Source organism: Macrobrachium nipponense, chromosome 24, assembly GCF_015104395.2.
Source record: "Macrobrachium nipponense isolate FS-2020 chromosome 24, ASM1510439v2, whole genome shotgun sequence".
Classification (NCBI taxonomy): domain Eukaryota; kingdom Metazoa; phylum Arthropoda; class Malacostraca; order Decapoda; family Palaemonidae; genus Macrobrachium; species Macrobrachium nipponense.
Genome location: NC_061091.1, coordinates 8,607,085 through 8,623,584, shown reverse-complemented (window position 1 = coordinate 8,623,584; position 16,500 = coordinate 8,607,085). Strand labels below are relative to the sequence as shown.

The window sequence follows — 16,500 nt, the reverse complement described above, 5'->3', positions numbered from 1 at the left end:
TTAAATATGCACAATATTTGAATCTAGTTTTTTTTTTAATTGTAGAATAAATTTATATTAACAGATGATTGTTGTTTACATCTTTCCAGTATCACAAAGAGGTGACTCGCTTGAGTCACTGGCCATTATCGCACTAGCGTTGCACCTCTTTTGGTTTTCTTTTGGCGAGAAAGTGGATGAAATTCATCCAGACCCATTATGCTAGCGGAAAAGGAGAGCGTCCACGATGGGCAAATGCTGGCCTTGAGTTTATTGTGTTCACTTGTGACCCAAATAATACAGTGCAACTTAACTGATGATGACTTTAAGGTAGGTTATTTGTTAAGCCTTGTATTGTTCCTTCCAGGAATTTCAATAGTTACTTTCACCCATTAGTTCCTGTTATAAAAGAATGTTATGGTAACACTGCAGGTCTTTGTTTACCTGTTCCCACATGAATGCATCTTCATATTGTAACAACAGTCGTGATTGGCTGGAACCATTTATATGCCCTGTTTCTTCATTTTTATTTTCTTTATTTACATAAATTGCTGTAATTAACCCTCTTACGCCGACGGACGTATTTACGTCGACATTTTTTGTCTCCGTGTGCCCGACTGGACGTATTTTACGTCGACTTACAAAAGTTTTTTTTTAAAATTCGCGGAAAATACTTATAGGCCTACCAGCCTAAAACTTTTGAATCACGCGCCTTGGGGGATGCTGGGAGTTCACGGATCAAGGTGTTGTTTTGTTTACAATTGTTACGCAGGCGCGCAAGCGCGAATTTCTTTCTTGCCGCACTAAAAAGTACAGGCGGCCCTCGTTAGCGGCAGGGGTTCCGTTCCTGGCCACCGACGCCAAGCGATTTTCGACGCTGAGCGATTTTAAAGCCTACGGCCGCCGCACACCTTCTTTCGAAACTCTAGACCAGTCAAGGCGCCGTAATCCTACAACGGCGCAATAAGTAAAATTATATTTATGCAGTATAGTACTATAGAATATACTGTACAGTTCATGTGGGTGTCTAAAGTATGTAGGATATAATAAAGTTTATACAGTGTACAGGTAGCTGTAGTGTTCAGGTTAGGATCATTAGTCTTACGATAGTTCGATTTTATGAGAGATCAAATTACAATGGCCTAACTTTATCCATCTTCTAGTTACATAAGTTCAATACAGCAAAAGAGAATGATGAAAGTATGGTTTTAACGTTATACTCGTTGCGTGAACGTGTACAGCCATGAACAACCTGAACGAGAAAAGACTTTTTTTTTTTTTTTTTTTTTTTTTTTTTTTTTTTTTTTTTTCTTCTTCTTCTTCTCTAAGTACAACCGAACTGGATAACATCCGTTTGGCTTGTATTTCGATCATCGTGCTACAGTGCAACATTACCGTATTTGTTATAAATGGCGTTATGTATAGAATAGAACTGAGATATCTTAATGTATAACTTTATTCGCTATAGATCAGAGATCAATATAGATTAAAGATCAATCGGGAAATATACTGTTAAATTTAAACCTAGTTATAACTGAAGCGTGAGAAAACTGTTCAAGCTGCTAATGACTATTATCGTACATCGGCAACAAGGATAAAACTGCAGTAAACGTCTGCTATCACACACAACTGTAGATAAAATTGGGATAAAATCATTTTAATGAAAACTACTTTCTTGAAAGAACACATTTTACTGTTGGTTTCACGGCGATATAAGATAAATAACGTAAAGTTCGTATTACGATGATATAAAGGATTACGTATTGCGAACGGAATCACGTAATTTTTTACGCAATAAACATGCCGCCAACGTAATCTGTTAACGAAAAAATAGTAGTTCACATTCACAACGAGACATATTTCAATAAAATCCCCCTAAAAACAAAAACGCTGTATAAGGAAAATAACTTTGTCTCTATAAGTCAAGTATATAGATATTCGTTTTATGCTAACTAGAAGCAAGAGCATTCGCTCAGAATTGCGTTATGGTGAAACAGACTCGTATTCATCAGCTGATTTCAAACCATAACATTGGCCGCTCCGCGGAATACGGACTTAAGTTTGCCGTAGTATTTTAAAATACAATAATATGAGAATACATACAATATTCTTGGATACAGTGAAATAATGTATAACTTTTAAAGGATTATGGAAAGATTGTATAATTAATAAAATAAAACAATGCATTTTTCGGAACTGGCGGACAAGAACGAACATGAAAAACCATCCCCTGAAAACGTGGAGCGTAGTTACAAAGGCTGCCTTAATTTGTATCTTATTTCTGTACAAAAATGAAAATACCTTTACGCAATATATTTTCATACACATTTTAAACATAAAAGCATAAACATTTGAAAAATCGAACACATCGATCGCTAAATTTGCACTTTTTTTTTTTTGTTTTTTTTTTAACGATATTTTCTTTCGGAAGAGCGGCAGACGGCGGCATACAAGAACGAACTTGAAAAAAACATCGTAGTCGATAACTTGAAGGGGAGTTTCAAAAGCTGCCTTTTTATCATATTTCTGCACAGAAATAAAAATACCCTATTTGTAATCATTTTCATAAACATTTTAAACAATAAAAAAAAAGCATAAACATTAATAAAATCGACACATCGATCACTAATTTGCACTTTTTATAAATCGACATTTTCGGAAGAGCGGCAGGCGGCGGCTTACAAGAAAGAACATGAAAAAACATCGTATTTGATAACGTGAAGGGCAATTTCAAAAGCTGCCTTTGTATCATATTTCTGTACAGAAATAAAAATGCCTTTCACGTAATACATTTTCATACACATTTTAAACAAAAAGCATGAACAATTATGAATCGACACATCCATAGCTAAAATTTGCACTTATGTAACTCAGATATTTTCGGCATAGAACGGCGTCAGAGGCATATATTTTACCCTAATACCTACGTAATAACTCCATAAAATTTGTTAATATAATTTGCATAACCTTTATGGTCCTGAACGGCATTTCTACATATGTTAGAACTCGTTAGACAACGGCGCTAGCGGCGCTGTTAACTGAAATTTGTGCCGTAAAGATACCTTTAAATGCCTTATTTTTTTAATGAATATTTTTGACGACGCCCGTAAACCGATTCGCCGTTGAGTGATTGCGCCGTTAACCGCGGGCCGCCTGTATCTGTGACACATCTCGGAAATTATTTTGTCACTTTGACATAATTTTTATACATTGTAAATTAGCCGTTACATGAAGTATTATATATGAAAATGTGCAAATTTTAATGTAGAATACAACAATAAAATACTGATGATTGTAGCTTTTTATCAGTTTTGAGATATTTTCATATAAATAACGATAATTGCCAAAATTTCAACCTTCGGTCAACTTTGACTCTACCGAAATGGTTCGAAAAAACGCAATTGTAAGCTGAAACGCCTTATATTCTAGTAATTTATTCAATCATTTACCTTAATTTGCAACTAATTGGAAGTCTCTAGCACAATATTTCAATTTATGGTGAATTTATGAAAAAACATTTTCCTTACGTCCGCGCGGTAACTCTTCCGAAAAAAATCATACATGCGATTGTGGTAATGTTTGCACCATTTTAAATTAGCCGTAATATAAAGTTTTATATATGGAAATGTGCGCAATTTCATGCACAATACACTACAAACCCATGGTTGTAGCTTTTATCAGTTTTGAGATATTTTCATATAGATAACGATAATTGCCAAAATTTCAAACCTTCGGTCAACTTTGACTCTACCGAAATGGTCGAAAAAAACGCAATGTAAGCTAAAACGCTTATATTCTAGTAATATTCAATCATTTACCTTAATTTTGCAACTAATTGGAAGTCTCTAGCACAATATTTCGATTTATGGTGAATTTATGAAAAAACATTTTCCTTACGTCCGCGCGGTAACTCCCGAAAAAAATCATACATGCGATTGTGGTAATGTTTGCACCATTTTAAAATTAGCCGTTATATAAAGTTTTATATATGGAATGTGCGCAATTTTATGCACAATACAACTAAAAACAACCCATGGTTGTAGCTTTTATCAGTTTTGAGATTTTTATTTCATATAAATAACGATAATTGCCAAAATTTCAACCTTCGTCAACTTTGACTCTACCGAAATGGTCGAAAAAAAACGCATTTGTAAGCTAAAACGCTTATATTCTAGTAATATTCATTTTGCAACAAATTGGAAGTCTCTAGCACAATATTTCGATTTATGTTGAATTTATGAAAAAAAATAACATTTTCTTTATGTCCGTGCGGTAACATCTTCCGAAAAAAATCCTACGTGCGATTGTGGTAATGTTTGCACCGTTTTAAATTAGCCGTTACATAAAGTTTCATATATGAAAATGTGCGCAATTTCATGTAGAATACAACTAAAAATAATTGAAGGTTGTAGCTTTTCTCATTTTTGAAATATTTGCATATAAATCACGATAAATAGAAAAAAACCCACGTTCGGTCAACTTTGACTCTACCAAAATGGTAGAAAAACGCAATTGGAAGTTGAAACTCTTACAGTCTAGTAATATCAGTCATTTATCTTCACTGAAACAAAATTCGAGTCTCTAGCAAAATATTTAGATTTATGGTGAAATTTTTAAAACAAAAATCTTTCCTTCCCTCCGCGCGCGGATTCTCCGCCACAAATCTCCGAAATATGTACGTCCCATTCTCGGAATATTTGCTCCATTTCATATTAGGCATTTCATAGAGTTTTATATATGAAAATGTGCGCAATTTCATGTAGAATAAAACGAAAAATATTTGAAGGTTGTAGCTTTTCTTATTTCCGAAATAATTGCATATAAAAAATATATATATATAAAAATTCAACATTCGGTCAACTTTAACTCGTCAGATATGGTCAAAAACTGCAATTGTAAGCTAATACTCTTACAGTATAGTAATATTAATCATTTTCCTCCATTTTGAAAAGAAATTGGAAGTCTCTAGGACAATATTTAGATTTATGGTGAATTTTTGAAAAAAAATAATTTGTTTACGTCCGCACGTTACGAATTCATGCATTATTTGTGATATTTTCTCTGTGTTGCTTTATCATTTTACAATGTGTTATACACCAAAATGATTGCAATTTAGTGTACATTACAACAAAAAAAAAGTAACTTGTTACCTTTAACCGTTTTGCGCACAGCGCGATTTGAATACAATTATATATGAAATTTCGTTTTTGCGCTATCATATATCGCATTATTTATATATGATAATGATAATTTTTTGTTTCATTTCTGATGGTTGCATACTAAACTTCAGGCAATGACAAAAAAAGGAGCCAAAAAATGAACTCTTAATCTTGAAAACTAAGCGCGCTGTGATTTTTTGAAAAAAAATATTTTTTTTCCGCTTCTTCCACGCTCACTACCGAAACCCCTCCGGCACACGGGAGACAATTTTTTATTTACTGCTCCAGCGTAAGAGGGTTAATGGCCTCATGCTAATGTGGATACATTTACAAAGAAATGAGCTACATAAATATGAGTAGGTTATTTTATATTAGCTCTAAATTAACAAGCAAAGTAAAAAAAAATAGTATTCTGTCTTCAACCATACATCGCCAACTTCCACCCACACATGGCTTTGGATAAGTTTGCCAAGGTCACTGACTCTATGAATTAGTTTTTCCTAATTCTAGGCAGCTTGAGCTTACAGAATACGTACCAGAAATATTGTCTGTTGCTATGATTATTTTCACTGTGGTCATTGAGCTTACTGGAGGTTTGTTATACACCGAATTCAGATAATGTGGATAATTCCATATAATAATGATAATTCCTGAATTACAGGCTATCTCGGCTCTTAACGAGTTATGCATATGCATATATTCTACTGAAATATGCATATTGTGCTTACCTAATTCATGAAATAAAACATAAAAAGACTGATTAACTTTGTAAAATTGTATGGTGAATTTGCTGTAACAATTACCATTTTTACAGCTTAAGGGCCTACAACGATTATACGTTGAGCCACTTGACATATGACTAGCTGAAATGAAATTGCCTCCTGAACAACCGTTGAAATCACCCTACAATTAGATACAATGACACTATTTGATTTTGAATGCCCACCAATATTATCATGACTAATGCCTAGTGAAGATATATAAAGTGAGAGATCTGAGTTATATTTGATGTAATGCCTGTTCAGTGTTATAACCTATTTTGTAATTTCTTAAGAAAGCTGGTAGGAATTCATTTTTACAGTTATATAGTTTTGTATAGTAATATGACTGCGTGATAAGATTTATTATGTTGTCAATTCTTCGTTGATGGCTACACATTTTTTTTCTGTCAGAGGGACTATGCTAAACTTGAAAACTATATGAGAAGTGGACAGAAGATATATTTGCATTAGATTAGACTCTAGTTGCTTTGAATGAAGAGGAAAAGATGTAAAAGAATAAACAAGTGATGTTCTACATCATGAATTTTGTATCAGCCCCATATATTAATAGTAGTGTGACATTGTATGTATAATTCAAGGGGATTTATGGTTGAAGGATAACATGGTATTGGAAATGTCTTGATTTCTGTGGCTAAAAAATCCAAGTCAGCAACTCCTTGAGTTGCTTAATAACAGTCAATTATTTTTAGTGGGAACCATTGGATAAATAATGAGGAATAAATTCCTTTATTTAATGGGGTTTTGTATCCTTTTCTCAACGTGAAAAGAGTAATTCATGCACAAAATATAGATAATTTGTTTGTAACATTAATTTTTGTCTGCCAGGGCTCTGAGAGAGGAGAGCAAAGCAAAAGTCAACTCTCCAAGGCAGTTAAAGAAATACTGGTGTGTCATGAGGTTTGAAACCCGGTCGGTGACCAGCATCCACCTCGTATATGCATGAGTTGCCAGATGCCACAGATTCCTTGCTTTACAATCTTTGATTGTTTTTAAACTTGTTTCCAGCTGTATCCTGTTGTTAAGACCTGAGGTTTATTAGTTATGAAAAATACAAAGTGATTAAAAATCAGCTTCAGGAAGATTATCAGGAATCAGATGGCATAAGAGAATTAGAAATCTTACAGTAAGGGAAATCATAGATGAGATACAATGAAAGGTAGAGTAGTTGGCTTGAACATGTCCCCTGCACCACCCTGGGCTGCTGAAATTTATGGAAGAGTCAGATCTATGTGGATGAGGACCATGAGAACGGAAGCTGGAGACGAATACAGAATTATGAAAGACAGAGCACTGGAAAGGCATGACACAAAATTTCACAAAGGACCTTTGTATAAGATGAGATGACATTGGAGGTGGTGGTGATGATGATGATGGGTTGTGAGCAGCCTTCAAACCAATCATATAAAGAATCTAGATAAGACTTGGTAGTTTCATTAAATTATTTATGTCAATAATTTTTAGCTTATCCGTAAGCCATAGATTTTGCTGTTTAACAGATCCTGACTGCATTAGCATTTCATTCCTAATACAAATTCAGGTATTTTGTGCAAAATTATGGAAATTGTTTCCATGATTACATAAATATCACTGAAAAGCTTAATAAGATAAGTAAAAAACTAAGATTAGGAATAGGAAGCACTATTGGCAGAGGAAATGAAATACAGTAATACTTTGGGCTATGAACCGATTAGTATACAAATTTTTTAACTTACGAAGTGACACCCTCATTCTAGAATACGAATTTCACTTAGAATACGAATGCGTGAATTTCCATCATAGAGCCGCCGTGCATTGTTTACATCGGACATCGGATGAGCGTGGAATCTTGCGAACGCATTTTTTTCGGCCAAAACTTAACGAGGGTCACGTGACTTCCTCCCACGCATCCCTTGACGCTTTTAAACCATAACTCTTTCACTATCTCGCTGGCGGTAAGATTGAACGCATCTGTCCGTTGAACGCAACTCTCAAATTTGCTTAGTGATTTGCGCACGTGTTGTGTTTCCGTGATAGTGCTTATACGTTACTATTACCCAAATACTAAAGACAATGGCTCTCAAGATGACGAAGGCAAGCAGCAAGAAGGAAAGCATGAGAAAGAGATGGTTACGGTCGAAATGAAGAGGAAATTATCCAAATGCATGATAAAGGCGAGCGCGTGAAAGACATTGCAGCATCTTCAAGCGGTCGCAATCAACGATCTGCACTATTTTGAAGAAAAAGGAAGAAATTAAAGCCAGTAAAGCATCAAAAGGTGTCACAGTATTGACGAAACAACGGCCTTATATTCTCGACGATGTAGAAAATTGTTTATCGATAATGGGTGGGTCATTTCTATAAAATTTTAAAGAACAGGCAAAAGCAAGCCTCCATAGAAAAATATTTTTTCAAAATTGTGAAAGACGACACAGTGTCGCGTAAGCATAAAATTAGTGATGGTAGTGAACGCTGCTCTCGAGAGAGAACCAGAAAGTCTTCCAGAAGTGTTCACGGAGGGAGATTCCCCCCCCCCCCCCCCCCCCCCCCAACCCCCCCCCCCCCCCCCCCCCCCCCCCCCCCCCCCCCCCCCCAAAGCCCTAACCCTCCTCCTCCCTCCTCCCCTTCCCTCCTCCCGTCTCCGTTAAGCCAGCAGCCACACTCGCCAAAGGTAAAGTTCAGGTTTTACTGTGCATGTATATTAAATCTAGTGTTTATATTTAATTTCATTCTTCAATTTTATAATTTTATGTAATTCCTACATGAATTTTCAACCTTACTGAACAAAAATAAATGGAAAAATATGAATTGAAATGGTCATTCATGTCGGGTGGAACGCATTATTTGCTTTTTATAACATTCTTATGGGAAAATCCATTTAGGTTACGAATTTTTTAGGTTACGAAGCAGGTTCTGGAACGGATTAAAGTTCGTAACCCAAGGTATTACAGTACAAAATTAGCACTGCCTGTATGTCCAGATTCAAAATGAGCAATTTTAATTTCCATTTTTCATATTCACTAGAATGTCTTTTTTTTCTTCTTCTTTTTACTGTTCATGACTAACACAGAAGCTTTGTATAAACTTTTATAACAGACATTTGGGATCAACAGACAACTAAAGTTTTGGTCATTTGTTTAACTGATTCATTACTACTGTATACTACCAAGTTTTTTTTTACATCCTAAGGTTCACGGGGATAAAATAAGTTGTGTTAGGATTGATTCATTCTAGTTTTCCATATCAATTTTTAAGGGATTTTTTCATGTTGCATTTTAATTACATCTGTTGTATTGTAAATGTTGGTGGCTTTTTTATTTTAATTCCAGATTCAAACAAAAATAAGTCAGTAAAAAAAAATCAATCTCTCCACAGTTTTCAGAAATATACTGTATTGTTTATAAATGTAGCTTTATTTCCAAGTACTTTGAAGAAGCTATTCTTAAAAAAAAAATATATGAATTTGGGTATTTTAATCTTTGGAATTTGTTCAATATTTGGACAAATTAACAATGTGTTGTTCCCCTGTAACAGAATTATTATTATGAATTTAAGAAACCACTTGAGTTACATTAAGTTTCAAAGGCTTGCTGCAAAAATCTTAAGGTGGGTACACACGTGAGAGCCGAACCTTGTATGTGTAACTGAGTTACACATATACTGTTACAAGGTGCCTCAAAAATGTTGAGGACGAACCGTAACCACGTTAAGCACGTAACTTCATTTCAATCTACTGCGATCATCAGTCTGTCTCTGTCCGGGTTGTTTACCGACGATGGCCACCATGCAAGTAGCAGCTGCCGTATATTTATATACATTATTTAACGAAGATGAAGCGAAATAAAAGAAGATGGTGGCAATCAAGATTATATACTAGAAGGGTAGAATACAGTGGTCGGGAATTACTCGCTGACATGAGATTCCAAGAAGTTTCTGGCCACAGTAAAGTCTGTTCTTCGTAATAACTAATAAATTGAAGGACCTCTTCCTCACTCCAATCAGCCATGGTAGACATATACGTACTGACTGACCAAAACAAGAGACTACTATGGACGGCCTTGTTCATAGTCGGTGTTAACAAGTTCAGCAACCTCTGTTGTTACGCGTGTAATACAGTTCCCGTCCACACATGGCGTAACGTTCAAAGAGACCTCCCTTTGATTCAGGGCCCAAAACCGACAATTGCCGGGACGGAGGGCAAACGGAGCCTCGAACTCGTGGGTTCGGGTTCGAGGAACCGTCCACACTTGCGTTTTTGTTACAAGAATCGGTTACAATACAAGGTTCAGTTCGCACGTGTGTACCCACCTTTATAGTGCTGTCTGTAGTGTACCTCACAAAGCACACCATAAGCTGTGTGCTCATTATGTCTTTGTACAAAATGTTTTATACAGAAGACTCGTATATCAGCAGCAGTAATGGTGGAGGAGTCTCATTAAAACCAGCAACATTGACTAAGGATTAAGTTGAGAAGTAATGGAATGGTAACTACTTATCATTATTTTAATTTTGTCAAAGAAGAGTGCAATTTGTGTCATCTATGCGTTAAAAAACTAATTACTTTCCTAACAGAAATTTGTTGAAGAAATAGAAGACTGTCGTTTGTATATAATTGGATCTGCTCCTGAAACACCACAACCCACAACTCCTTTGACACCTGTGCTACCACGGCACTTTAGGTGAGTTAATTTTGTGAGAAAGTTCCGTTTACAATTTATTGACTGAGAAGTATTTGCAAGAATGTGTACATTCTTTGATATCTCATGATGTGTTTATACAGTTTTTAAATATACTGTTTAACTCCAGTTTTTCCTTCAAGGTTCCCAGGTTACAATGTGTAATTGATTTCTTCTTCTAAGGGTTTTCATCTTCAACAGGTCTTCATCTGCTTCATCACTCAGTCAGTTGCCTCCAGATAAATCTTTATATCAGTCACCTGCCACTGGGGACAACTCTCCTGCAATTAATCCAACAGACAGTCCATTACTAATAAGGTAAGTGCCATTGGGATGTTGTGCAGTAACAAAAGTTAAACAATAATGCAAAGTACCCTTCAAATACTTCAAAACATGCCTTGCTAAACTTTACTATGCAACGGTAGGGTTAGACATATACTGGGACAACTTAGTCACAACATAACTCAAATCAGGTCTTGTACCCATCACAATGTAGATTAGGCTACCAACAATCTCCCTATACAGTTTAGGGTTAGCTAATTCTTTAGAATCACCGGAAATGAACTTATTTACACTTAAATCACAAGGGATTGCTTTGGTGTTACACTCATTCATACTAAATTTCTCAAGAATTTTCTCACAAAAAAATTTCCTTTGGTTCATAACAATAGTCCCCCTTGAATAAAAAATAAATTAAATTCCTAAAAAAAATATGAGATTCTCCCAATATCTTTCATCTTAAACTTATTTTTGAGAGATTCCTTCATGACATGTAGTACATTACTGTTGTTAGTAGCAGTTATCAAATCATCAACCCATATCAATATCATAATTATATTATTACCTTCATACTTAGTGTAAAAAACATGCATCATCAGCAGATTGCTTCAATTCATAACTAACAAGAAATCTATGGAACAGATTATTCCAATTCCTTCCACTTTGTTGAGTCCATACAAAGATTTGTTTAATTTATAAACTAAATACGTATTCACACTTTTCATTAGTTTTCTTGAACCATTCTGCAGTGTTCATATCCATTTGGTGGACTTCCATATCTTCTTGCACTGCTACTTGCACCATCATCCTTATTGTAGTATGGCGTGCTGTCAGTGAGAAAGTCTCTTCATAATCCATGCCTTTCTCTTGGGAATATCCTTTGCTATGTATCTTGCTTTAGATCTCTCTATGTTGTTTGGTTCATGCCTCACTGCATATACCCACCTTCCTCCAACAACTGAAAGTATCATTTTTCTTCCAAGGCTCTCATTTCGTCTTCCATAGCTTCCTTCCATAATGCGATTCTGGAGATTTGAGGGCATCTGTGTATTTAGTTGAAACATCAGCAGCACAGCAACAATAATTGATGGAACACTGTAATAATCTTTCTTGTATCCATCCACCTCATAGTCTTCTAAATGCTGGCGCCTATTTGTTACCTCTGTGGATCTACTCCCTTCTGTTCCTTTTTATCTTCCTTCTTTTTATCTTGTTCATTCTCGTCTTCTTGAAAGTTTCCTCTTTCTTCATGTTTCTTCTTTGCTGTACATCTTCTTCTGGAAATTCTTCAATAAACTTCACACATCTTACCCATTTTCACATCATCTTGCTCAGGGATGTACACTAAATAGGCTGGACTCTGTATCATGGCCAAGAAAAATTCCTCTTCTAGAGAGTGTATCTAATTTCTTCTTGTCCTGCTCATAAGCATAACAGACACTTCCAAAGATATGCATGTCCTTTACATTTGGCTTTTGTCCAGTCATCACTTCAAATGGCGTCTTCTTCGTCCTTGAATTGTAGCACCTGTTCCGATGCATGCTGTCATCTTTACAGCATAGGTCCACAATTTCTTAGGTAATTTGCTTTCCAACAATAAACAATTTGCCATATCAAAGATCGTCCTCCAAGAACATTCCACAGTACAATTCTGATCTGGAGAGTAAGGGGCTGAAAATTCATGTCTAATATGGTTCTTCCTCATAAGGGTTCGTAACTTCAGAAGTAAATGCTGTTCCATTACCTGTCCTCATTCACTTCACTGAGCCATATGGCGCACAATCAGCCAAAAATCTCATTGTACAAGCCATTGCTTAAAGTAACCGTACGTACATTACCCTTTGAATCTCGTAAATTTACAGCAGCATTACATTTACCTAAAACAATACCTGTGTTCCTGCTACTATCTGCAAGCTCAAGTATTTCCCTTAAGTTCAAAATCTTCCTCAAATTTTACAAACTTAGATTTCTTAATAATAATATGTGCAGTTGCACCACAATCTACCAACAAACCTTCATTCACTAGCCCTAAAAAGATGATTATGACCATTTCCATGATTTTCATCACTTGAATCATTATCTTTTCTCACTGCTTTCACAGGATTTTTGCTTCTTACAATAATTTGTATCATGTGTGCTAGATTTACAATTTTCACACAAATGGTTAGGCTTCTTGTACTCCTTTCTTTTACTTCGACACTGGAGTGATTTGTGGCCTTCTTTGCCACAATTATATCACTTAAAAGAATTTCTTTGCATTCTAGTCTTCATCACAGCATAATCATTATCTTCATTTGTCTTCCTCTTGTAGCCCTTCAGAGTTTCTTCATAGTCTATCAAATGTCTCTTAAACTCAGGAAAATTCCATTCTTCTTCTCTTTTATCTACCACAGTAGAAAATGTATGGTAACTAAGGTAATCCATTCAATACTATAGATACAAGTAATTCATCATCAATATCCTTCTTGACCTCTTTCAGGTAAGTCATTAGTCTCTTAGTCTGATCAAATTGTCGATGGCACTCTGATCTTTCATTCTCAGAGTAATTAATTCTATATACAGTTTTATTATTGTAGGCCTACTTGTGCCAATATAGGACTATGAAGTATTTCTAAGGTTTTCTTATCATTTATGCTCTGGGCATCACGTCAGGAAGGGAGGAAATGGTCATATCCAAATATTGTACCAGCTCCATGTAAACTTGCTTGTTCTTCACTGTACCCGGGTTATCCACCTTGATCACATCGTCGAGTTTTAATCTCATTAGATGGCTTTTAAACCTCTCTTCCCACATCTCATCCTTATCTACATCTCATTGTACATCAGGTGCCTCCTGGGCCCATAACCTGTTGCGTTGACGTCCACCATTTTGGCAAACATAAGTAGAAATGTGAGGATCAACTTAACACATGTCTTCCCTGTGAGCATCTTTATTCTCAAATCTAATAACAACAAGACTCGCCTCAAAATGGCAGCATGTGAAACAACAACAATAGGGACCTTCACTATAAAAGGTATCAATAATGTAAAACATCATTCTTAGCAAAGTAAATTGAATATAACTTTTCTAGATAATTAATTTCAGTTTACATCTTAACAATTTGAATACCGTCCACCAGTGTGGCTGTCTGCTTCTGCCAGAGATTTACTCTTTTAGATAGAGTGGGTCGTGATGGTAGGTTTCTGTTTCTTAGTATAATAGGAATGATATCGTGGACCATCAATGGATGGTCTCTTGTTTGTCATTTTTCATGAGTTGTATTTTAACAGAGATCTTTTGCATTCACAATTGATCCTTTATCCCCTAAGAGCTACCAGATTTGCTGAACACCAGCACCAATATGCAATAAATGTGCCTCACTGTCAAATGTCTCAGTTCCAGAGGTCCTTTATTCCTCCTCACACCTTTGGACTGTGGAACAGCCTTCTAGAGGATGTCGTACAGTTGGAACTTCCAGAGTTCAAGCGAAGATGCAATGCATTACTACCCTAATACTATATTCTTGCATTTTAATACATTTTTATGTATTTATGAATTTATATTTATTTATTTTTCTTTCTTTATTAAGTGATAATCCTTTCTTCCTAATGAGCACCATGTTCTTTGGAAGCTTGAATTCCACGTCTGTAGCCCTTGTGGGTTTGTTCCATATGAATAGGTTTCATCTTCTGAATATAATAGTATTAATAATAGTTACAGTGTCCATATGCTCATTCATCGTAATATTAAGACAGATAGTAGTTATTCACTTTCACACTCGAGTTTTTTTAATAAATTAAGGATGTTATCATCTTTGTCTACTCTATGAACAGAGTTACAGAGATTAATTTTTTTCATTTCCAGTGTGTGAAAGGTGAAGATGAAAAAAGTGATTACACATGCTCTACAAAATTATTACTTTATAAATGCTAATTCATCATTGCTTCAAATTGTGCTAATCATAGGATGTGTCCACACCACAGTTAAATACATCAGATGTATGTCAGCAACTTGTCATGTGCATATCATGAACAGGTTGAAAACTAATCTGGGACAATAAGTGGTAAACGAATCTTGTGACAATTGCAGGATAATCGTATGAAGCACTTGTTAGGACTGCTGATAAGTTATTGACTCATATTCAACCTTAATCTGTGTTTGAATGTGTAATAAGTTGGCTGTCAGTTTATTTTTTACATGTTTTATTGCAGTGCAAAGGCACCTTACATCAGATTTCCTGTTGATTGTTTTTAAACACTGTAAGTTTAGCTTCCAGCTTTTCACCTTAAGTTAATATTTGAAAATTCTTAAACAGGAGAAATGTATTACGAAGAAGTTGTCATAGTATGGAGAAGGCAAATGACCATAACGATGGCAGCTCACCAGGCACCACAGGTAATTATTATTGTTATTTTACTTGTCATTATTGCTTTAAGATTTTTAATGACAGGATAAAAACTGCCACTATTTGTGGACAACTTCATTAGCATCCTCACGCCTCCTTTTAACTGTTCACTTTTGTATGTTTCTTTGCAGTTTTATCTATATATGAAAATTTCTTATTGTGACATGATTAATATTTTTGTTTTGGCAGATAACAGTCACTGCAGTTAATATACAATTCAAGGCTGTCTTTAAGGAATTAGGGTATAGGAACCACATGATGCTAGGGGGCCGAGGGGGGTTGTAAGGATACACTAAATACAGTATAGGGAACAGATTTGTAAAGTCAAAGGTGTAAATTAAAAAGGAAAGGGCTGAGGGCTAACCCTTCTGGGTCTGTTAACCCTCTTACGCCGAAGCCCTAAAATCAAAACCTCTCCCGTATGCCGGCGCCGGTTTGGAGTGAGCGCGGAAGCAGAAAAAATAATTTTTTCAAAAAATCACAGCGCGCTTAGTTTTGAAGATTAAGAGTTCATTTTTGGCTCATTTTTTGTCATTGCCTAAAGTTTAGTATGCAATCATCAGAAATGAAAAATAGTATCATTATCATATGTAAATAATGCGATATATGGTAGCGAAAAAAAAAAAATTCATAGATAATTGTATTCAAATCACGCTGTGCAAAAAAACGGTCAAAGCTAACGAGTTACTTTTTTTTTTCATTGTATTGTACACTAAATTGCAACCATTTTGATATATAATACATAGTAAAACAATAAAGCAACACTGGAAAAATATTATCACAAAATGATCTACGAATTCGTAGCGAGCGGACGTAAAAAATGTTATTTTAAAAAATTCACCGTAATTCTAAATATTGTTCTAGAGACTTCCAATTTGTTTCAAAATTAAGACAAATGATTGAATATTACGATACTGTAAGAGTTTTAGATTAGAATTGCAGATTTCGGACGAGTTAAATTTGACTCGAATGTCGAAATTTTTATATATATTTTTTTTATATGCACATATTTCGGAGATGGAGAAAACTACAACCTTCAATTATTTTTTATTGTATTCTTCATGAATTTGCGCACATTTTGATATATGAAACTCTATAAAACGGCTAATATGAAAAGGAGCAAATATTAGGATAATGCGAAATACGTATTTCGGAGACTTGCGGCCGCGAATCGGCGCGCGGAGTGAAGGTAAATATATTTTTCAAAAATTCACCATAAATCACAATATTGTTCTAGAGACTTCAAATTTGTTTCAAAATGAAG

The 16,500-nt window shown here is 35.1% G+C and overlaps 2 protein-coding genes across 2 annotated transcripts in view; both read left to right on the top strand.

Moving 5' to 3' along the window:
• Nucleotides 1-169: 169 nt before the first annotated feature.
• LOC135205420 (mitogen-activated protein kinase kinase kinase 4-like) lies at nt 170-15,226 on the top strand (the record flags this gene model as incomplete). The annotated part of the gene is given in 4 exon segments (XM_064235971.1): nt 170-309; nt 10,469-10,575; nt 10,774-10,890; nt 15,147-15,226. A coding segment is annotated over 1 exon segment (127 nt), but the record flags the coding sequence as incomplete, so codon positions are not given.
• The window catches only part of LOC135205848 (mitogen-activated protein kinase kinase kinase 4-like), a 65,539-nt gene continuing 57,020 nt past the window's right edge, over nt 7,982-16,500 (top strand). Inside the window, exons 1-5 of the mRNA XM_064237101.1 lie at nt 7,982-7,990; nt 10,469-10,575; nt 10,774-10,890; nt 13,971-14,026; nt 15,147-15,226. Of these exons, the coding sequence (XP_064093171.1) occupies nt 7,982-7,990; nt 10,469-10,575; nt 10,774-10,890; nt 13,971-14,026; nt 15,147-15,226 (369 nt within the window). The remainder of the gene's footprint in view (nt 7,991-10,468; nt 10,576-10,773; nt 10,891-13,970; nt 14,027-15,146; nt 15,227-16,500) is intronic.